This window comes from Azolla caroliniana, unplaced genomic scaffold (assembly GCF_043228905.1).
Source record: "Azolla caroliniana isolate FFs.n. ecotype wild unplaced genomic scaffold, voAzoCaro1.0.p SCAF_22, whole genome shotgun sequence".
Lineage (NCBI taxonomy): Eukaryota > Viridiplantae > Streptophyta > Polypodiopsida > Salviniales > Salviniaceae > Azolla > Azolla caroliniana.
This window is the reverse complement of record NW_028230457.1, coordinates 985,684-1,010,226: the sequence shown is the minus strand read 5'-3', so window position 1 is coordinate 1,010,226 and position 24,543 is coordinate 985,684. Positions and strand designations below refer to the sequence as shown.

Below are 24,543 nucleotides of genomic sequence, written 5' to 3'. Positions count from 1 at the left end.
TTCTATAGTAGCTATTAGGAAATTAGCTATTATTAGACATATAGGTAAAACGGCTATTTAGTTGTTCACAACTATTTAGGTGAATATGTAAGTCACTTATATACTAGTAGAAGAGTGTAGAGTAAAGTGATAAAGAAAGAAAACAGAGAGGGGTTTCTCTACGTAATAAAACAGAATGTTTTGGGCTGCTATTGGGGTGAGCCTCTTTCCTCCCTTTCTTTCCTTTGTTGAACCCTAAACCATCCTGCACATCACGTCTCCGTTGTGCACTAAGAAGAGCCTTAGCCCCTTCGTAACAGAGGTGATACTAGTGAGAGAACTTAGAGAGAAGGTGGCTACATAAGCTCCTTCTCCTTCTCCTTGTAACTGTCGGTCATTCTTATTTTTCTCGTAATACAGTTTTCTATTTTTCTGTAACTCTTGAGTTCCCTCTCCCCACACATACACACACAGTTCTTCCACTGCACAGAATCATCACCAATTCTTTACAGTTTTCAAGTTAGGTAAAAATTCAAATTTTCACATTTTAATTTTAAAAATTTAGAAATTTTCAATATTTCAAATTTTAATTTTTTAAACCATTAAACTGATAAAGGCTCAAATTGAACTAAACCGAACAAATAAACCCCCAAACCAAACTGAACCGTTTAAACCGTTAAGTTGTTAAGCCGCGGTTCCGAACCGTTGCCGGTTGCTATTCAACCTTACATTTGTAGTCACTTTTCTACCAACCAATACCAAATAATTGTTTGTTAGGATGACCCTCCTTGTAAGCTAAATAGTTGTAATGAACTTCAATGCAACAATATAATATATATGCTAAAAGGAAATAACATCTATTTATAAATCATAAGTTCATATATGGTAGAGTTCAACCTTACCATCGTAGTCACTTTTCTACCAACCGATACCAAATAATTGTTTGTTAGGATGACCCTCCTTGTAAGCTTGATAGTTCTATTGTGTCCAAGCCTAACCTCACATGGTACATGAGCAAGAAGGTAGTCCAATCATTGAGGAAGATTGACCAAAATTTACTCAAGGTAGCTAATGTAGAATCTTGAGGAAGATTGGGAGTTCAATAGAGATATAAGCAAATAACACAATGCTTATGAGAAGACAATCCACAACAAGGACCTCTTTGGAGATGAATTGGAGTGACATAAGAAATATTTAGCAAGATGAGCATCACTATTCTTTTTCAATGACGCTCTCAATCATTAACAATCTAAGAACTTAGTTAATATACTTGAACAAGTAAAGTAAAGATAAAAATATGTTAAGAAACACCAACACTTCTATTAACTAAATAATCATGGGAATATATGTTATTAGTTCAAGACTTGAGGTAAAGCTCTTAGCACTCATCAATCAGGGGAAGACAATCAGGTTAGAATCTGAAAATATATTTCTATTAACTAATACTTAATATTTTACTCTCTAGATTAAGATATTCTCGCAATAGTAGCAATAAACGATAAAGAAAATGATTAAGAAAGAAATGGTTTTAAGTACCAATGACCCCTAAGGGAAGGACTAGAGATGCATCAATGGTTTTAAGCACCCACTCAATCCTAATGTAAGGACTAGAACATCCCATACCACCGAATATGGTCAAAGTATAATATCTTGAAGTAAGAAGAAGCACCACTCACCTCTAAGGTAAGGACTAGAACGTCCCATACCACACATATAGTCTTTACATCATCTAAGAAACATAATGAAGGGGATAGTTGGTGCTTACACTCAACTCCCTCCACATTCTCCCACATCACATTAGTCATTGTGGTTGTTCCAAGTCCTAAGACGACTGCCTTCCCACTTATCCTACCCTTAAAACTAAATTTGGTCCTTACGGTTGTTCGTGTAACAAAGTGCTAGTTTCTTTAGTTAAAATAAAATGTTGGACGGTGGTCAATACAATTTGGAAGGCTTCAAAAAGTACAATAAAATAGAAGACTTCCTTATCTCCACATTACAAACAAAAGCAATCATGTGCAAAAGTGGCATCCATGATAATGCCCACTCATGATCATTTGGAAGCTAATTCTTTTACTCGAAGGTAGCTACATCTCATGTTCAACCATTGTATGTATTGTAAGACACTGTAAATTAAGATAATTGGATATATAACGTGAAAACAAAATCTGTCAAACCTAGAAATAAGAAAAGGCCAAAATCCACTCAATAGTTTTGCCAATTTTTTAGGATTCCATAGATGGATTTCGTGAACTTCATAAAACTACTATTAGCACACCTTATCAACCAATTGAAATCAATTTTACCAATTACCAACTATCGAGATGTCAGAAAAGGAAACTAAAGAAAAAAATTCACCAATCTATAATGAACAAAAACAATTGTTGTTTCCTATTGAATAGCCTCCCTCAAATATGTGGTAAGATTTGACTAAGCACATGGTTGGATTCAAATAAGAAAAGCATAGATTTAAGTAGAGCCAAGGAGTTCTCAAAATTATGTAATGAAAATCCATAATTTTGAGCCTTACATTGGAAATACTAGTAAACAAACATGGCTTTTTCATAATCTATCATAATCTACTAGGCTAGTTAAAAAGGTTGGTTAATCGATTAATATAAATTGGACTCTTAAAAAAACAAAATTGAACCAAAAACTATAGAGTACATTTATCAAAACATGCCCCACCAAACACATGCAATTTCAATGGTTTCACAAATAAAATGGAAGTACCAAAGGCATGCAATTTCAATTATTTCACAAATAAAATGGAAGTACAATGGGAAATCCCACATAATACTCGAGATTGTCAATTAGAAAAAGAACAAACCATCGCAAAAACAACCATACTAACACATTGACAAAGTGATATGCAATCAAGAACAAACGCATGCCTCTTTCCGATCAATTGCTAAAATCAAATGGTTATACATAGCCCACCATACTAACAAATTGACAATGCATTATGGAATAAAGAAGAGTATTATCTTCCAAAACCCCATTGCCAAAAGCAAGTTCCAAAGAACTTGCCCATATATTGGTGTTAACTAAAAATATTCAATTTCGACACTTTCACAAGGCCTAAATGCGATATACAATCAAGAACAAACACATGAATCTTCCAACAAGTTATGATAAAATCATATAGCTCAAATGGCTCGAATTATAGTCTTACCATAATATAACAAATTGACAAAAATCATATGGCTCAAATTATAGTCTTACCATACTAACAATTTGACAAAGGAGTATGGAATCAAGAAGAGTATTATGTTACAAAAACTATATAAAACCATTGACAGAACCATGTTTGAAAGAAACACATGGCTTACAAACACTACATATATTGGTATTACCTAAAAATATTAAATTTCAACACTTCCGAGGCAAAATACCTAGCTTTTTGTCTTCTAATACAAAACTTAATAAACATATTTGAAAGAGTCTCTGTTGAAACTACTTAAGGAGATTTTATGCATATCAATTGATTCAATTCTTCTTAGGCTTTGTTGGCTTTTGCTCGTTTATGTCTATGCTTTTCATGGATGTTGCGAATGTTGGAGGGATACAGAAGAGTCTTCATGCCTGGAATTTCCATGAGAACCTTGCTTAAAGGAGCATGATCTTTTCGGCCCGGGACTGGGGTAAGGTAAATCAAATTTAACAAGAAATCCACCACCTCAGGCGTGAATACTCTATATAGAAGGAACACTGTGCTCCAATAAGGTACCCTTACGTATCGATGACCCCTGATCGCACCCTTCACAATGTCTTTGGCACACTCTTCGGAGTAACAAACAGGCGCAAGACCAAATTGCATCTATGAAAATAAAATTAGATTATTAATTCTAGGCCCTAATTTATGCTACTATATTTAACTAAATAGGAACATCATTCCACTACAATGTATGGAAATAAACCTAGGAGCATATTCACATTATGATAAAAATATGCAAGACTTTAAAACTTAATTTAATGGTATTTTCATAAAGAATGATGTATATGGATAAGAAATGTCAACATTGAAAATGGTTGGGTGTATAAAAGAAAGGACTTACATCTCTTTGGTCTTCTTGCCATTCCGTTTCACCTTTGTCGGACACATACTTTCCCATCAACATTTCACTTTCAATGAAAGCAGGTGTTACAATGGTGATACCACCGATGCTTGATCCAAGCTCAATTCGCAATGTGTCAAAGAAATTGAATATCCCTGCTTTGGCTGCCTGTGTCATCATGTCAAAAGATGCAATGTGAAGAGGGTTCTTATGCCATTATTACGGATATATTTTACTAATGGAAGGAAATGACAAATGTCATACTACACAATCTAAGATATGAACAAATCTTCCATTTTAAGGTATATGTAACACAATCAAGAGTTGAAAAGTCTTATCTAGAAAGAATTACATTGTAAATGCTCATTCTGGGTTGAGGAAACCACGAAGCCATGGATGCCATCACAATAATCCTTCCTTTTGTTCGCTTGAGGTGTGGTAATGCATACATGGTAGGATATACATAGCCCCAAAAGTTCGTACCCTATTAATGGAGTACAAATTAAGTAAAGAGGTACAAAAAGTAGATTTTGAAATGCCACATTAACAATTTCAACATCAAAATGATTTTGGAACCATAATGCATACATCCACTTAATTGAAAGAACCAAAAGGACAAGTAAACAAAGTGTTCATGACCGAACTTGCCCCTTAATTCATCAACAAGCATTATTATATCGATGAATTCAGAGAATCCAAATGATTTAAAAAACGAACTAAATAAACAAATTTTTGTACATACTAGCTAATCAAAGGAGGAAAAATAGTGAATAGGCAAATCTCCATTGTACTTATTAGCTTTCCTAACACTACCTTTGCAAGATCAATGCTCAATCTACTTAAAAGCTAAACTCATATGAATGAAAACGCCACCTAAATACCTTAAGTGTGTTCAATCCATACTTATAAGTTATCATTGATGTGTATTGTTGAATGTAAATGCATTCATGAACGTACATGAATATACGTCATTTACTAAAATAAAACAAAAACTAATTGGGTTCATGAGAGTAACCTCTAACATTTGTAAGAATCCAATGAGCTTGAAATGAATGTTTATGAATATAAACTACATATGGAAAAATCCTAGTGGTACCAAATTTATAAAAACATACAAATCCACATACTTCCACTACTAAATAATAAAAATTAATCCATGCATGCATGAGCAATAGAAGATATCTTTCAAACCCAAGGAAGTTTGACTTCAAACTGCATAATGCCAACAGTAAAAGAATAAACAAACATTATGCATGGATGAACAATATAACATTGTTAAATTTAAAGGGCATGAATAGTTCAATTCTAAGAATAACAATTAAATTCTACTAACCCAGATTTGAATAGTTCAATTCTACTTACCCAGATTTGCACCATTCCGGTAGTATCCATGGCATCCTCAAACAAAAAGTTTTGCATCACCCCAACATTGTTGACTAAATGATCCACTAGAGGAATCATAACTAAAGTTAGTGCATAGTTTAACAAGATCACTCATTATCTACCTAAAGATCTCAATTACCAATAGCTAGATATGTTCATTAACTCTCCTATATTCATTAACTCCCAATTGATTCAATGATCAATATGTAAATTTTATTACATACATCTCCCATATTGGTTGACAGTATCTTCTACAAACCGCCTACAATCTTCTTCTTTGCTTGCATCAGCTCGTATCGCCCGAACATCCATAGCACCAAGTTTTATGCAATTGTCGGCAACAAACCTTAACTTATCCTCTCGACGTGCAATTAACACAAGAATAGCGCCTTTCTTTGCATATTGATATGCCGTTTGCTATGAAAAACCACAACACCAACAACAAATACAATCTAGTAAATAATATATGTGGACTCGACCCGATTTGATTGATTATGTAAGGATAAAATTAGGAAGATTAAGGAAGGGATTTTCGTAATTTAAATCATCACAATAAATATGTTTCTGTCATATCTTAATCATAATAAAATATAGATAGTGAAACATATTAAATCTTGAGATAACTTTAGCACATATTTAGAGCTAATACTCAAAGCAAAGCATACATGCATGTATGTGTGCAATGTACATTCATGCATGCATGTACACACATAGGTATGCTTCTATGTACATACATATATATATGTGTAATTAATACATATTTTGATATCACATACCTCTCCAATGCCCGATGATGCACCAGTGATGAGGACGATTTTTCCACGCATATTCTCTTCAAAGACAGCATGGAACATCCGCAAGAAGATGCTACGAAGTGTGAGTGCGGGCCATAAGACCAACAACATACACAATCCCACTACAGGAACCACAAGATTGAGGAAGGCTTGAAACAAATCCATGGGATTTTGAGGAATTACTAGAGTATTCCACTTGGTAGAAGATTCCTCTTCTTCTTGTTCTTCTCAGCACCTGATTATACAATTAACGTTCCACAAAGAGTAGAATTATACAATTAACATTCCACAAAGGTTTCTACTCTGCAACATGTGTATTTAGTAATTCAAGATTTATAACCGGATTGATTATGAGTTGATTGAATGGAATTAATTGTGATTAGATTAGGTTATAGCTTGGATGGAGGCTCTTGATCTATCGAAGATCTAAATATTATTGAGCGCTTAATTGATTGGGTAGATGTTGATGATGACCAAATGTCAAAATAGTACTAAACATAGACTAAAAAGGAAAGTTAACTCAATGTAAAGTTTGCATGGCCATCCATCTCACACGTGCCCACTAAAAGTGTTAACAATCTTCAACTTTTCAAATTTTGAAAAAGGATTTGATTTGTCCATAAAGGTTTTTTAGGCATTGTTCATTACACTTGCAAAGACACCTTTAATTTGTTTGATCATGAATTGTCATTTCATGTCACCTTCTTTCCTTGGTGCATGATGATTTTGTAAATGTCTTCTATAGCAATGACTTGAAGATTGACTAGATGCAAAGGAATGTGAGCTAGTACATGTCACCAAGGGTTACAACTTACACACGAGGAGGCCACTTGTCCAATGAAATTGAGAATTTGCTTGCACAAGAACAACCTCACCCCTCGTGTTATTCATCAACAATATACTTGCATCACAACAATAACTAGAACACATAGGAAGCATATCAACACGTTAACATGAGATTGAAATTTCTATGATGTAATTAATAGTTGCAAAGTATAATGTTTAGTACATGTTGCGGAAGGTTACAAATGAGGTGATCACTTGTTCAACCAAAGTGAAACAACCTCACGGATGGTTACAAATGAGGTGGCCATTTATTCAACCAAAGTGAAACAATCTCACCCATGATCTTTTGTTGACCATGTACATATGCATCATAGTAGTAACTAGAACACAAAGGAGGGATATCAACACGTCAACATGAGATTGAAGTTTCTATGATGTATTTAATAATTGCAAAATATAATAGTGGCAAATACATTGACATGCAAATAATATCTTGTGTTCTTGTTGAAAAATAACTGGTTTTGTCAGGCAACTGTTTGATGTTATGTGGATAACAATTGCCCCACCTTTTTTGATCTAAAACGACGGTAGCCAATTATATATGAAAACGACATGTAAATAGTAGAGTATCCAAAGATACTTAGAGTGTACATAGCCTAATTTGTATATGTGATTCACCTAACTAATGGGAAGCAAATTTTTCTTGGGAAAAAAATAAATCTTGTGTTCATGTTGATGCAATCATGTAACATTGTCTAGATATCCACAAGTTGTTGTTTGACTAACTAGAAAAGTGTACACTTATGTCACTTCAACATCTAGAACAATGTTACTTGGTGAAATAGTTGTCTTGGTGGCCACTGGGAATAGGGCATCATGATGACTTCACAACTAATGACCATGAAGGATTTGAGATGAGGATTAGGTGTCATCTAATTCATGTTTGAAATTTTAATATAGCACAAAGAACAACTATACAATTATGTACCGCTTTCATTGACATTGATTTTGTAGACCTACTTGTTCATTCACTAGTTTGAATCGCAAAGTTCATGCATAGATATGACAAGTGAAATTAAGACAAAGAAACAAAGTTTTCCAACCTTGAACTCAAATGATTGAAGTTGGGTCATAATGAAAACAAACCAAGGTTTCCATCATTCATTTTCCTTACTCTTTCACTTTCATTCATTCTATTATCCAGACTCATTCCTAAGTATTTGGATGAAACCTTCATCAACATGGAAGAATATTAATTTGGAATTAAGAATATTTTGATGGGTATACATCTAGATAATTAAGGTAAATTCTCTTCATTGGTACAAGTTGTGTGTTCACTCATTACCAAAAGCACCCAATGATATGCATATGCTAGGCACATATGACATGGTGAAAACCATCTCTAGAGAAAGAGGGATAGAAAGTTATATTATGTATTTGAGGCCCAAATCTACCTCTTCTTAATAGCTTGCAAAATCTTTTGGCTCTAAGTATGCAAAGTTCTCATTTTACTTCGATACTTAGTAATTTAGAGAAAACTTTGCTTCCATACCTAGAAGGTGAGAGAAAACTTTGCTTCAATACCTAGCTTTGTGTTGCCCTATTGGTTTGATAGTATAGTATGGGCACATAACATGTACCTCGGTCTCTATACGAACCCATCTTGCAAGTTCATGAAAATATCTTTCTATTAGACTACTTATGGTAGAAGAGGCTTGACATCTTTTGGGTATAAAGCTGCCATAGGTTTTGCTTCAATACATTTTTACAAGTTATAAGTGTGGTGATACCATTATTCCTTCACTTAGAAAAGAGTTCATTTTTAAGAGGTAGGTGTGTCCCTGGGCCAACATTGCCACAATACACTTGAAAAGTTCTTTGAGAACATCCTCGATGAACTCATCCTTCTCGTTTGTATATACAAATTGACCACTAGGTTCTATTGACACCAACAACGTTGCATCTTTCAATCTGACACCTCTAGAAGCCTCTACACAAGGGGAAGGGCATAACAAAGCATCATATTCAATATCAAGGTGACCACTAGGTTCTACCGACACCAACATCGTTGCGCCTTTCAATTCGACACCTCCAAAAGCCTTGTAACACAAGGGGATGGGCATAACAAAGCTTCGTATTCAACACCAATCCAAACAATGGCACACGTCTAAACTCATCCAATCGCTCATGTCCAAGGACCCTTGCCGGTTTGGCATTCCCCAATGCGGACAATGGCATGCGTCTAAACTCGACCAAGTGCTCGTGCCCAAGGACCCAGGACCCATGTCAGTTTGGCATTCCCCGATGCGGACAATGGCATGCATCTAAACCCGTCCAATTGCTCGCACCCACGAAACCGTGTCAGTCTAACCCGTCCAATTGCTCGCGCCCAAGGAACCATGTCGGTATGGCATTTCCCAATGCAGACAATGGCACATGTCTAAACTCGTCCAATTGCTCTTTTTTCCCCTTGGGCACTGGCATCGATCCGTTACACCAAGACTTCGCCTAGCTACTTCTTCCCCACAACTTGTATGAAAGCAAACCACGGGACCTTGCGAGTCATTGGCATCGGTAACATGTGGTTCCGAAAAACTCTTCAAAAACATGGTGATGGGACAATGAAGCAAATGTCTCTTTCTTTCTTTCTTTGAGGGACCTACACATAACCTCCACAAATGCCTCCAAATTCCTCTTCCTCTCATCACATTGAGACCATGTCCACATTATCCACTTTCACTACAATGGTTTCTACCATTGACATGACTGAAGAACTTAACTGCCTTCTACATATCATGCTGCATTTTGCCCCCAATGCTTCTTTTTAATGTATGTCTGCTACCATTACCATGTCCAAAATGTGTAAAAACAGCTAATCCTGAATGAAACATGTCGGAAAAGGCCGGCTTTTCCTAAATGTTTCATCAGTGATGATGATAGTGATAGTGATGGTGATGGGTGTTGTTGATGTTGATGATGGTTATGGTGATTTAATGCTTTTGGACATATATTGAAAGAATGATGAGATTAGGGTTTTAGAGGCACAAATATAAAGATTATGATCTTGAGCAGAAAGATGGGGCATTAGGGTCTTTGGCCACCATAACGGAGATTAGGGTTTGAAGTCACAAACATGTAGGATTAGGTTTTTCAGGTCACAAAGATGAAAATTAGGTTTTGACGTCACAGGGATGAAGAGGGTTAAGGTTTTGGACACAGAAGATGAATATTAGGGTTTGGGCTTTAAGATGAAGATTAGGGTTTTAGGCAACAAAAGATGAAAGAGGATTTTAAAGATGAAGAAGACTTTAGGAATCAATGGAAACAGAGGATTTGAAAGTAGTGGAAACTATAGATTGAAGAAGAAGAAGAAGAATCAATGGAAAGCAGAGGATTAGAAAGAAGGAGGAACTATAGATGGAAGAAGAAAGTGTGGATTGAGTAAGAAGAAGAATCAATGGAAACAGAGGATTAGAAGAAAGAAATAGAATGGAAGACAAAAGGAAGCAAACAAAACTAATAGAAAAGAAACAGAGTATTTTTTAAAAGCATAAAAACAGAGTATTTTGAAAACCAAACAAAACACATATGTAAAATAAGGAAGGACATAGAAACTAGAAACAAAAAGTATTTTCTTTCTACTTTGCTTCATGTGTTCATGTGTTCATGTGTGAGGCATTTGGGCCGGATGGTTTAGGGTTTAGGGTTTAGCTTACCTACATGTGAAAAATGAATTAGGGACAAGGAACCTCTTCCTTGGGTATATACCACAGAGAACTTTCCTAACCTTCCGAGACACTTTATATACTCCTAAGATGATGAATTTTTATTTTTGTCTTCCTTACATATAGGTTGGGTTAAGAGTAAAGTCGTTTGAATTTGGCATCTAGCAACAACTTTGTAGCCTAGAATACCATTGTCTTGGAGAATGTTTTAATCCATATAGTGGCTTGTGTAGCTTGGATACATAGTTAGGATACATGTCATCTTCCAACCATTTTGGGTTGTTCCATGTATATATTCTCTTCTAAATATCCATGAAAAAAAGGTTGTTTCCAAATTGAGGTATGTAGATATTGCAAGAAATAGACGAAGAGACATGATCCTCAACCTAGGTGAGAAAGCTTCATGTTAGTCGATGTCGGGAATTTGTGAAAGTCCTCGATCCGCCAATTCAAGCTTTGAATCTAATTGGAGTTTGCTGAGCATCACACTTCTTGGTAAATAGCCATTTGCAACTGACAATGTTGGTGTTAGGCAATTAAAGGACAAGAGTCCACATCTTACTTTTTGTAAGAACTACCTCTATCTCCATAACATCTATCCAAGATTATTTTTCTATGCTCCAAAGTGCTTGCTTAAGATCGTTGATCAATACAATATCCCCTCCTTCATCTTCCATGTATAATGCAAATGTCCATATGCACTATCCAACTTCATCAATGAAGTGTTTTGAGAGGTCTTCTTTGATGTTGTCGATGATGGTGTAAAGGGCTTGATTTCAACTTTCTTATGGTGTTTGATTGTGCAAGCCTCTTCCTTTTCGCATATTCCAAGTTCATCCAGACAAGGATCCTCAAATTTGGAAATGCCTTCGACTTGATTGTAGCTCTAGGTAAGGGGTCTCCATGATGAATTTATTGTATGCCTTGGTTTTGTTGTTGGTGTCCATGCCCACCACACTTTTTCATGGTCATGTTTTTTGTAGAGTTTGATAGTGCTAAGTTTTCTTGATTTTCCTGATGGATTTTGTTGTGTGTCTTGATGGTGGATTCAAGATTGTTATGAGTTTCTCTACACAATTACTCTTTCTCCTCGAGGTCTTGTTGTGTTCCTTTTGAGTTGACTTCTTTAACCATGCTTATGTCAGTATGTGGTTGTTTTAAAGTTTTCCTTTGTGGTCTGTCTGTTTCTAATATTACATATTTCTTTTTCCATTGTGGTCATCATTGGCTAAAATATGTTAGATGAGGTGCCCTTTGAGGATGAGATTTGTGATCTTCCAAACTACCATAAAGGACAAACTCTTCACCAAATTTAACAGGGGGAGTAAATACAATTTTATCTGATTGGGGGAGGTAAATCATGTATGCTTTTACTTCATAGGGGTCTCCATACCCGATAAACCTCCCTTTGATGCAATGATTCTCTAGCTTCAACCAAATTTTTGAGTGCATATAGGTATATGCTACTACTCCAAAGACTTTGAGATGTGACACATCAACAGATTGATCATGCTATAATGTGAATGGTATAACTCCTTCTAGAACATGATGATGGGTCCTCTTTTGTAGATAACATGTTGTTTCTAGTGCATCTTCCCAAAATTGGAGGTGCATTTTGCTTCTTGTTAGCATGCTTCAAGTTGCATTGAGGACTCCTTTCAACAACCCCATTTTGTTGAGGGGTGTATGTTATTGATTTTTTTATGAAGGATTCCATGTCGTTGGCAAAACGTTTCCCACTCTTCTCAAGTAAACTCCCCTCCATTATCACTACATATGACTTTGATTATATGATTTGTATAGTTTTTACAAGGCTTTTAAATGCCCTAAATGATTGTCCCTTATGCTTCAAGAAATTGACTATTGTGAATCTTGTGGTGTTATCTATAAATTTAATGAAGTATTTTGCACCGGTCATGGATGGAATAGAAAGTGGACTACATAGATTAGAATGCACTAGTTGTAGTGGCTTAGTAGTAATTGTGTAACTTGGGTAGGCTAAATGTGAAGTCAGTTTTTGTTCGAAAGAAAAAACTATTGCAAATATGTTGGATGCTTAAATGTCTAAGAATAAAGTGTGATATGAAAGGATCAAGTATTAAAGGAGGACGGAACTTGAAGGGATATAAAGTTCGAGGCATTTTTCAAAAGTAGAAAAAAGCAAGGTGTGGATATGAAGATTTAGGTAGAGAAAAAAGTTCATAACTTCTTCATCAGATAGTATCCAAATTTGTCATATAAGATATTTTTGGAAAGCTCTCGTTGTCAGATTTTTTATGAAAACAATTTTCCATAAAGACACCCATTAAAGGTTTCAAAACTTACAATTGGCAAGCCTCTTTCATATTTTAGTTTTTGACATTTTTGTAGTGCTCAAAATATGTATTTGACCAAGCCCACAATGCCAAAGGTATGTGGGGAAAACATTATGTCGATAATGGGTATGATATATCTCAATTGATAACACTTCTATCTGCTGTTACAAGATATAGGTGACCTTGCTTGGAATACACTATTGCTTTAGTCTTGTCTTTATAGAGATGTATCATAGCCCTGTTCTCATTGAATTCAATAGTCAACCCATTGTTAGTAGCTTGTCCAATTGACAACAAGTTCTTTGGCACTTGTAGGTGCATGATATACATCTATAATTTTTATGTGACAATTGTTTGCCATTATCAAACAAATGTTACCTTTCCCACAACTAGTTTTCGTCCATTATCTCCAAATACAACCCTCATTGGGCTTGAAAATTCTTGATACTCCTTCAACCAATCCTTTCGATATATAAGATGGTGTGTAACACCTATATCAAGAAACCAAGTATCATGATGTCATGTCTTTCCGCCATTGGTATCGACATGAAATGCTTAGATGTATACTTCTTCATTTTGATATTCTTTATTATCTGAGGAATATTCACATTTATCCTTATTAACTTCTTGGATTTCCACATTGTGTGCTTGTGGTCGGCGTACTTTATTTAGATAAACTTGCTTGAATTGACACACTTTGTCTATGTCCATCCCTTTTACAATACCCCATGTGACCTTGAAGCTTCCACTTTTTTGTGTGTCATGTGTATAACTTCTTTGCCCATCATTCTTGTTACTTGATTTTTTCGACTCATGAGCATTGCCTTTCCAATATTTATATAATTTTTGGTTTGCTAGTTGATATTGTTGATATATGTTGATTGAAGTAGCCATGGCTATTGGCTTATTTGCCACTTTCTTTTGTCGTCGAATGTCCTCATATGAAGGATTTTTGTAACTCTGAAAGTGATTTATGCATGCTAGTGAATGTCCCCCATGATTTAGGAAGCTTGTTTAGTATCAAGCCTATCTTTATATCTTCTCAAATGAGATTGACATCGGTGATAGCATCATCCATGACTTCCTCCCAAGTAGTTAGGAAGGTATGCACATCTTCGTCTCTTCCTACAATAAAGACATATTAAATAATGCACCTAATGTATGTAACTTAGTCGTACCATGTTGTGGCTAGTATAACTTCTTGAGATTTGCCCACATAGCAAATGTCGTAGTGAGTATTCGATAATATCTACTCGTCTACAAGTAGTAAGGTTTCCAAGTGTACTAATGAGGTTTGTGATTGTTGAGTGATATGTTAGCACATGGTTGTGCTCCTAGTCTTTGCCTAAGTTTGCAAGACCACACATATAAATGTACATTCTATGTGTGTGACAATATGTTGCGTGTGCGCACCTCTATGGGTAATGTGAGTAATTCTCATACAATTGAGTTTGTTGGTTTGTGTGTGCCCCTATGTGTAATACATATTTTTGTACTCATGTAATGCATATACCTGCCACAACTTTCAAAATGTATATATGTTAAATGTTTATGTACAAGTGCATGTGCAAAACAGGATTCTGTGTATACTTCTTAATAAATGTGTGTGGTTGTGCACTCTTATGTGTACGTTTATGTGTTTGTATTTGGGTGAGTATGTGCGTTGGGAATGTGTCAATATGTACAAAGGTGAAAGGCAGAAAGAATAAGTTATGTGATCCCTAGGATTGGCATCGAGTTCATGGTCAAGTAGAGGACCCATGATGAGAATGTTTGGCATAGTTTTCCTTTATTCATCGAATCACTTTGTTTATTTCTTAAATGAGAACTAGACACACTTTCACCAAAAATTAGCATGGAAATTTGAGTAATGGTGTCATGATGTTGGTAGAGCATAGGAGGATTTTACGTTTGATATATATTAAAAGTTAAATTAGAAGGGTGTGATAAGAAAGTGACTTATGCGTTTTGGAACTAAAAATAATGGGAAGGTTTAGCTCAATTGGTAAGAGCTTGTATTATGAGAGGGAGGTTAGAGGTTTGAGCCTTACTTGGACCATTGAATGAATGGAATGGTGACATTATAATTAGCTTCATTTAGCTTTTTGCTAGAATTAGGCACTTGTCAAGTGCCATAGAAAAAGTAGAGCATGCAAGTGGATAAAAAGTGAAGATTTTATACTCGTGATCTTATCCTCTCCATTTACTTCTATTTTCGCATTCTTTTTTTTTTCTCTTGTTCATTCCATGTAACGGAGTTGAGAATCTTCTTGTTGTACATACACACCCTCATAAACTTACATAAGTTTACAAAATTTTGGCTAACTTACCCCCCTCCCTCTGTTGTCGATCCCAAGAGTTGTCTCATACTAGCCATCACTGCAGGGCATTGTTTTAGCTGTAGGTACTTACACTAAGTAGTCAGTCCGAAAGGCGATGTAACTAGTCTCAATTTCTTGAACTTGATCGGAGGGGGATTCCCCGATCTCTGTTTAAGCCTCCTTGTACAGTCTCTTTGTAATAATCCTACCTAACTAATGGGAAAGTAGCTTCATTTTGGGAAAAAAGAAGAAGAAGAAGTTTACAAAATTTCAATGTAATATATATTTCTATTATTTTGTGCAAATCCTTGTTTGAGTATCTAGTAAAAGGCTTCACCACGAGGATGGTCACAAAATTCCGAGCTCGTGAAACAAAGTTACATGAATTTTAGTGCGAAATTGGCGTATAGAAAATCATTGAGCCATCTCATCGGAAGACTTGTCACGTCCATATGAAAGCTCCATCACGAGGATCGCGGCAGGTTTTTTGGATTTTAATTCTGACCTCCACGCATGAAGTAGCCAACTTCTCATTCGTTGGACAATGCTTGAGGATACGCCAAAAGTTATTAAAAATGATTAAAACTTACGTAAATTTCTTTAACTACCTTTCATGCCCCTTGTGAAGGTCAAAAATATAAATATTTTAAAACTTCGATGTTTTTTTAATTACCTTTCATGGCATCTTCACGAGGCTACCAAAAACTATTGAGGGGCATGAATGGTAATAAAGGAAAAAGGGGAGCCTTCGACTCTGGTCAAAGGCCCCCCTTCGACCAAGCGTTCAAATTCCCACTAGTCCCTTCTCTTTCAGTATTGTTGCTATCAGCTGTCACGTTGCTTCTGCCATGCTTGCATTGTCGTTGTCATTTGTCATGTTATTAAAATTACAAAAAAAATAAAAATAAAAATAAAAAAATAAAAAATAAAAATAAATAAAAGGATAAAAAAATAATTAGTAAATTTAAGTAAAAAAATTAAAAAAAGAAGAAGATATAGAATAATAATATTTTGATAGTAGTAATTTTAACTTTAATTAAGTAAATAGATAAATGATTTTAGCAATTATAAAAAAACAACAAAAAAGAGAGTCTATTTGAATATTTAAGTAAGTAAGTACATAAGTATACAAGTAAATATAATAATAATAATAATAATAACAATCGTGATAATAATATAATAAATAAATAATATTCATAACAATAAGTAGGGATTGGCAACGACTCGGCTCAAGCCTAAACCGTTTGGCTTAACCGGCTTAAAGCGGCTTAGTAGCCTGGCTCGGCTCGGTTTAGGCTTGAGCCTGCCTTAACGGTTTGAGCTCGGCTCGGCTCAGCTCGAGCCTCACCAAACCAGCTCAAGCCGTCTAAGCTATCTAAGTGATTTAATTAGTAATTACTATAGTTTATTACTAAAGTCTAAGTTCTAACTTCTAACTAATCACGAGTCTAAGTTCTAACTCAAGTCTAAGTTTTAACTTGTAACTAGTCACGAGTCACGATTCTATTGTCTACACATAGACTCCAGAGTGATGACTTAGGTAATAGGACTCTCGACACAGACATACGACTTAGGTAATAGGACTCTCGACACAGACATACGACTTAGGTAATAGGACTCTCGACACAGACATACGACTTAGGTAATAGGACTCTCGACACAAACAGTGACCAGTCCATCGACACAGACAATGCATTTCTCATTTTATGTTTTCTTGTTGTTTTTCTCTTAGCCTTGTAACTATTTTACATTTGGAGCATATTGGAGGGGGATTGTTCAATGATAAATTGTAACGGAATTGTGTTATGAAGTTCAATGATAAATTGTAATAGAATTGTGTTATGAAGTTCAATATTCAATGTAAGAGTATTGTTGTTTTCTCCCAAACCGGTTTAGGGATCGGTTTGGTTTGGTTTGGTTCAGGTTTGAAAACCCCTAAACGGTTTAGGCTTAGCCGGTTTGGCTTGGATAAGGCCAAACCGGGTAAGCCTAAACTGAACCGTTGCCGATCCCTAACAATAAGTTTATGATATTATTATTATTATTCATTATTAGATACCTACCTCTCTTGTCAACAAACAACCATCCATATGCATACACTAAAACACGACATGCATAGAAATGTGTGCGCAAACATACATATTCACTAACTTGAAACTTATACAATCTCACAAATAAAATGTTAAGGAAGAAAATTTCATCTTCTTACTGGGAAGACAATGTGAACATCGATATTTAACATTCTCTAACACTCAACTTAATGGACTTGAGTGTTGCAACCCATCCTCTCTAGTTTAAGTCCCCAATGGTCCTGCTCTAATTCACACACACACACACACACACACATACCTTTGCGACAATTGGTAGTAAAGAAATAAGTATATCCCATAGTTCTAACTGGCACCAAATGTTATAAAAAAGAAATGAGTGGTGGATGATCAATGATTCTCTTGGAGGGTGGGCATGGGCTCATGTAGATCCTTTCCTATTCCTCACGCGTCACATGGTATTTAGATCGTTGTGATGTGGGAAATCGGAGGATAGAAAGGTAGTGGAAAAGTTAGAGAGGATGGGACTATATATAAGTGTAAAAAACAAATATGAAAATAATAATGCTGCATATCCCAAAGTAGTTAGGGATGTTTTGTGGTTTAAGTCCTAGTAAAAGTAAAGGGGATATTATTAGTGGAGTTGGAGTTGAAAAAAGGGGAGAGGTGCTTCGAAACTTGTCTTTACATTTTCCCCACTTCCCTATTAAAAGGGAAAGAGAGGCCAAGAGGGGGTTCCTTATTATTAGGGCTTGGTGGTTGATCTTCTTCTTCTATTCTACATTATTATTATTATTAGGGTGGTGGTTGTTATTATTATTATTGTTAATCTTCTTCTCCTCATTACTATTCTATTAAGGGATTGTTAGGGATTATGAGGGTTTTGGGGAGGAGAGGTTGAGACATATGGTTTCTTTCTTACTTTGGTGGAAGAGTGTTAGAGGTAATGGAAGTAGATATGCAGGGAGGACGAGACTGAAAACGAGAGGTGGAAAGCTACATTGACAAGATGCAAGTGACTATTGATTTAGGTATGCTCTTTAATGTTTAATTTGATTTGGCTCAATCAATATATGTGCTAAATATGTGTGTGCGTGTGTACATGATTTATTGCTCATGTGTGTGTATTTAAGTTCTATTGTGTAACTCTGTATATAAAGTGTGTAGATTTATATGGAAAAGAATGAGTATGAGTGAATGAGCGTATGTATACATTTAAAGTATTTTTATAAAAGTTTTTATGTTTGTATTTGTATATGTATATGCGTTTAAGTATGAATATGTGTATGTATATGTGTATTCATAAATGTTTTCATTAGTCCGTGCATTTATTTGTTTGAGAAAATATGAGTATATGTTTGTTCATGCGCATGTGCATGTGTATATGAAATTGTAGTTTGCTAGGAAAGACGGGGTATTTAGGGAATGTGAAGGTTCCTTAACCTTTTTTGCATTTAGGTAGTGGGAGGGGTAATAGAGAAGAAGATTATGAAGGAAAAGCTAAGGTATGTGTGTGACATGGATGATGCCACATGGTTGTAGAACAGGCGTTGTGTGTCGGTTGCTAGTATTAACCTACAATTGTTGCATCCCCTTGGGGAGTAGCCAACAACTCTTTCTCCCTTCAAGAGCATGATGCTCTTGGATGACTATATATACATCCAATGCATCACCAAGAGCATTAGAGTTCAAGAACTATTAGATTTTTATGAGGATAATCAACATAGTCACGACTCACTACTATAAAACAAGGGCACAATGTTGTGGAAACATGATGATTTATGTCAAAATAATAAACACAATGTTTTTTGTGTCTCGTTAAAAATTGCATTTGGGAGATGTCGCATTTTTGTGATTTAGTGTGACAATAAAATGGGATGCTAAACATCAAATTTGACTATCATCAATAATGTTAAATATCACCCTACAATGGCAAGAAAATAATAATTATATAAAGAAAGGGGGAATCCTTAAACACTCTCTTGACCTCTTTTGCCTCTGTCTCTATCTTTCTTTCTCTCTCTCTCTCTAGAGAAAGAAAGGGGGAGACTAAATCATAGATGGAATGAATGTGATACATGCATAGTTCGAGCCATACTTCCCATTCGTGTCATACTCATACGTGAATATTCGTATCATACTCATACATGAAATGGCTTGAAGTATGATTGATATCCATTCGTTTATATTTATATTTATATTTATGTTTATATCTATTATTTCTTGTGTCAATTATTTGCTCTATTTTTTCTGTTTACCTAATCTTGCCTGCTCTGGTTTTCCATTCACTGTGTTCTTCAAACCCTCGTATCCACGCCATGGCTCCTCATTTGGAGCACATTGAAAGGCAACCACAACCATCCATCCATCTCTCTCTCTCTCTCTCTCTCTCTCTCTCTCTCTCTCTCTCTCTCTCTCTCTCTCCCCCCCCCCTCAAATCAGAAGGGGGTAGAGGAACAAGGGGGCTTAGAAGGAACCATGGTTGTTGCTCCACCACCACCATCATCTTCATGGTTGTCGTCGTTCTTAGACTTGTGACACACGTATATCACAAAAAAAACCCCAAAAGGGAAAAAAAGGGAAACGAATATCACGTATCATATGTGAACGTATGCAAATGTTTGCATATGTATACTAAGTTGGACATACGCGAATATCACGAATTATGGCGACATGTCGCTTAGAGGCGGGAAAGAGAGCATATTGTGCATTTGAGAACACATGTAATTATGGAGAAATTAAGTGTTGAGTCCTTACGAAATACTTTTTCGACACTTTAGTGACACCGATACTTCTCTATGGTGTGGAACTATGGGGTGGTAGCATCCTTAAATCTACTTGGAAAGAGTTTGAAAATGTCCAAAATCATTTCCTTACAAAGTTTCTCCAAGTAAAGAAACAAACACATACACCCTCCTCTGAGGAGCACAACCAAAATCATTTTGTCAATGGGAAGTGATCCGATCTCAAGAAACAAACGCCATATGCCAAGTCAAGAAATAAAACCTCTTTCACGTAGATGCACAACAATAATAATTTCTCTCCCATAGGAATACATTATTTTGAAAATTAAACTTACAAAGTGATCTATAAACATTTTTATCTCACCTCTTCCTATGCATGAATCATGGTCCATATGTAGACGAACAATTGAGGCCTCCAATTTTATGCTAAAAAGTAACACAATTACAAAATGCGATGACCTATATGGAAGAATAGAAGTTAACAAGATTATAAATTATTAGGTAGATTTTCTTTGGTGTGGGGATTTAACATCTAAATATATACTACTTAACAAAAACTGCCTAGGTTGCCTTTACCCAAAGACGGTAACATTTTAGGACCTTCTCTAGATTTCGCAATCCTCCTATTAGTAGTAAAGACAATGGGAGGCATCCACAATGTTGTTTACCATATCATACCATATACCAATGAGGCATCAATGTATCGATTTTCAAGCCTACCTAGAGAATCATGCAAACTATTACACTCACTCACGAAGAATACTAGGGCATCAACAATGGGAGGCATCAACAATGTTGTTTACCATATCATACCATATACTAATGAGCCACCAATGTATCAAGCCTACCTAGAGAATCATGCAAAAAATTACACTCACTCACAAAGAATACTAGGGTGACCATATAGTGTTTTTATGCAACAAGATGGAAACCAAATGGTAATGTCAATTTGTAAGGTCACATAAATTTACAGAAGTATAGCATCCACTTGATTTAAAGGGATGTGGTGATGCATTATTGATACTTAGTGTACACTATTAATTTATGATGTGATTCAGAAGTTTAATTGGGTACAATATTAATTGATACTTAGTGTACAATATTAGTTTACCCCTTAGTAATTGCTTGACCGATCATTCTGAATTATGATGTGGTAAAGCCCGAGCAACAACACAATAAATGCTCGATCCACCCTTGCACAAATGCTTATCCTATAGTCAGGGCCACCTCCACAAATCCATCCATCTAGAGACTTCGTCGCCTATTCATGATTGTGTTAATGATTTCAATTCTACGACCATGTTAGTATGTCATATCAATAATCCAATCGAATAAATAAAGATGTACTATGGAAAACATCCTAGGCCAAGTTCTTTTAAAATTTCCGAGAAAGAAGCTTATAAGAGTGTACAAATTGTTCCTCAACTAATAATTATCTAAGGCATTCCAAACACAATAAGGTTGGGCTCGTGATCTAGTTTAATGGGCCAGAAGGAAGTTGTGGTGGTAATAAGCTAGTGGGTACCTACCATGCCACATTACAAATATGCTTTCAATCATATGGTCCATGATCCTTGTTGAGAATATATTGTTTAGATATGAACCAATCCAAAACATATGCTAATTACCTCGGCGATTTTATCACCTCGGCTGTTGAAAATGTGGAAGACCCGAGTGTACAACATATTACTAAAGCCAGGAGCTGGTTTTAGCGTGAAATCGGGTACACGGCCATCCTCATTCAATTCTCTATGGTCCTTAATGCCACTTACGCCCACGGGGGCTACAAATATGTGTAACTTTAGCCTCCATTGAAGAGAATCGGCCGCCCGAATAGTCATTAGTAGAGACTCGCCTCGGAATACATTGCATCGAGAACGAAAGCTAAACAACTGGAATTCGATTTTATTTAATCAGTACAAGAAGGTTTATCCTTTAGATTAATGACTAGAATCAACACATAAACCTTCAGATTAATGACCAGAATCAACACATAAACCTTCAGATTAATGACCAGAATCAACACATACACCAAGTTCACATTAATGACCAGAATCAACACATAAACCTTCAGATTAATGACTAGAATCAACACATAAACCTTCACATTAATAACCAGAATCAATACATAAACCTTCAGAATAATGACCAGAATCAATACATAAACCTTCACATTAATGACCAGAAGAATCATACATATATACATATATAGTGAAGGAAATTTGGTCAATCGCAGAGGAATTGGGGGGTATTTTCTCGGTAAATCGCGATGATATACATACATACATACATACATACATACATACCTCTGGGTGGATGTGCACAAGATCGAATCCAGCAACCTCATCTCGGAAGACAAGATCCGGGATACCGAAACCCCAGCAGGATTGATCATAATCCAGGGTAAAGAGAATCCCATCGGATTCTTCGTTAGATTCGGAAGTAGCACTGATAAGGTGAGAATTCGGGATCAAACACGAGCATTGCGAGAACCACAGAGCCAAATGGGAGGGATTTGGAACACAATAGCGAGGATCTATGATAGCTGTATGAGGATCAATGGTGGTGGTGGTGGTGGTGGTGGCCATGATACTCTCTTAATCTACTAAATCTTATCCAAATTGAAGGGTGTAAATTTGTTCCCACTTGCCCTTCAATAATGTATCTCTTGGGCGGGCAGGCGGTCGGGCAGGTTGACTTGTGATCGCGTGAAGAGAACCATAGCTAGCATTGAGTACTTCATTTGGCCCATTCCCACACCATCCACTTATGGTGCATCACACACGCGACTAAGTCTTGGTGGACACCAAAGGGGATGTATGTGTATGTGCCGGAATATTCTCGAATATATGTGTTTATGTGCGTGCAAGTGTTTTATGTGTGTTTATGCGCGTGCGTGTGTTTTATGTATATGCTTTGATGTTTACATGCGTAGGTAGCCCTTGGATTGTGTGAGGGGTATTCAGAGAAATATTCACTGTTTATATTAAATCATGGGTAGGTTCTTTCAGTATTGCAAGTGTGAAAGAGAAAGTGTAAAAGCGGGGGCACAGTTAACTGATGATGTGGTAGGGTAATGTGGTTTGGTGACGTAAGTCGATGTCACCTGAAAATGCCAGCGACAGATTACCATGATGGGTAGTGATGGGCGTGACAACACCAATTATTGTAGCGGCGACGAGCAATGTCAGTAGTAGACACAAAGGTTGTGGTTGCAGTGTCTTCTATAGCACTTGCGGGCTCCAGAAAGCTCCTTAATACATGTTGAAAGCTTGAGACTTGAGCTTTCCTCGAGGCTTGATGCCTTTACACACGGTGTCAAGGAGATTTCCTCGACACTAGGGCGTTTCCGTTGAATCAAGGAAAGCCCTTTGCATGTGCCATCGAAGAACTTTTCCTTGAATACCACGTGGCAATTAAGGAAAATTCCTCGACACTTGAGGAATTTAATTTTCTTGAGATTACAAATTTGTCCTTTTTTCCATTAAACACCATATGGCGGATGAGATGCCGGCTTCAATTGGTGTGGCAGCTTTGACTCCTATCGTTCGTAAAGTCAATGATTGCTTGTAACTTTTTACCTAGTGCTCAAAATCACTTTCACACATACCCACGAAATGCGTGGCATCCTTATATATTTTGGGCCACCAATATTTCTACTTTAGCTTCTCAAAAGTTGCCAATTGAAAACGTAAGTGTTTGCGGAAGCGTAAAACAGAGAACAACACAGAGAGAGAGAGAGAGAGAGAGAGAGAGAGAGAGAGAGAGAGAGTAGAACACGATTTCAAAATTATATCAGGACTCTATATACACACTGTGCTAAGTAGCACTATTTATACAAGTCCTCTTGGGAATGACAGAAGTACCATGTACTTCAATGCTCACACGAGCATCTAACACTTACTACGAGACTATAGCTACCTAGTAGTCTATCCTATACTAGGCTTCCGATTGGACTTCCGGTTACGGATTGCACCCGGCCTCCACTGCTTGCCGGTTCGGTTGCTCACCGTCATACCGATCCGTTTCGCCCGATCCGTCTCGCTTACCGGCTCCGGCTTATTCAGCCGATCCGGCTCCGGTTTAGCTTGCCGCTCAACACTCCCCCTCAAGCTCAACCTGAGGTGGGGTCGTAGTGTCGACCTCTGTGGCAGTTGGTTCTTCCAACCGACTTCTCTTGGCGTCACTCCGCCTTGCTCGCGCTCCTCGTCCGGTCCGGTCCCGTTTGCCGCGACCCCTTTGGTTCTGCGCGCCTCGACCCTCTCGGTCGGCATGTCTGCTCAATAGGCCCATCTCAGCACTCACGTTGCTGTGACTCCGGCGCTTGCCGATCCGTCGGTTCTCCCACGATGGCATCGACTTCCGCTGTGTCCGTGTCCCCTTGGCCTTC

General features: G+C 36.6%; 2 protein-coding genes across 2 annotated transcripts; both read right to left on the bottom strand.

The window, feature by feature from the left end:
* Positions 1–3,268: 3,268 nt before the first annotated feature.
* Positions 3,269–6,471, bottom strand: LOC147849710 (11-beta-hydroxysteroid dehydrogenase-like). Its single transcript, XM_087337122.1, has 6 exons — positions 6,197–6,471; positions 5,645–5,837; positions 5,400–5,485; positions 4,390–4,521; positions 4,038–4,205; positions 3,269–3,799 (listed from the first exon to the last, which is right to left on the bottom strand). The coding sequence occupies exons 1-6, from the start codon at positions 6,377–6,379 to the stop codon at positions 3,479–3,481; spliced, it is 1,083 nt and encodes a 360-aa protein (XP_087193248.1). The 5' UTR covers positions 6,380–6,471; the 3' UTR covers positions 3,269–3,478.
* Positions 6,472–21,082: 14,611 nt separating this feature from the next.
* Positions 21,083–22,777, bottom strand: LOC147849709 (uncharacterized). The gene is made up of 3 exons (XM_087336933.1): positions 22,460–22,777; positions 21,782–22,045; positions 21,083–21,414 (listed from the first exon to the last, which is right to left on the bottom strand). The coding sequence occupies exons 1-3, from the start codon at positions 22,739–22,741 to the stop codon at positions 21,268–21,270; spliced, it is 693 nt and encodes a 230-aa protein (XP_087193059.1). The 5' UTR covers positions 22,742–22,777; the 3' UTR covers positions 21,083–21,267.
* Positions 22,778–24,543: the final 1,766 nt, after the last annotated feature.

What these genes read in the sequence shown, in the direction of transcription:
- LOC147849710 (XM_087337122.1), bottom strand. Translation starts at nt 6,379, where the DNA reads ATGGATTTGTTTCAAGCCTTCCTCAATCTTGTGGTTCCTGTAGTGGGA. An exon ending in CATCATCGGGCATTGGAGAG is followed by an intron (nt 5,838 to 6,196) that starts GTATGTGATATC and finishes GGTTTTTCATAG; the next exon opens with CAAACGGCATATCAATATGC. An exon ending in CCGGAATGGTGCAAATCTGG is followed by an intron (nt 4,522 to 5,399) that starts GTAAGTAGAATT and finishes CTCCATTAATAG; the next exon opens with GGTACGAACTTTTGGGGCTA.
- LOC147849709 (XM_087336933.1), bottom strand. Translation starts at nt 22,741, where the DNA reads ATGGCCACCACCACCACCACCACCACCATTGATCCTCATACAGCTATC. An exon ending in TTGTGCACATCCACCCAGAG is followed by an intron (nt 22,046 to 22,459) that starts GTATGTATGTAT and finishes ATCGAATTCCAG; the next exon opens with TTGTTTAGCTTTCGTTCTCG. An exon ending in GAGGTGATAAAATCGCCGAG is followed by an intron (nt 21,415 to 21,781) that starts GTAATTAGCATA and finishes AATCATGAATAG; the next exon opens with GCGACGAAGTCTCTAGATGG.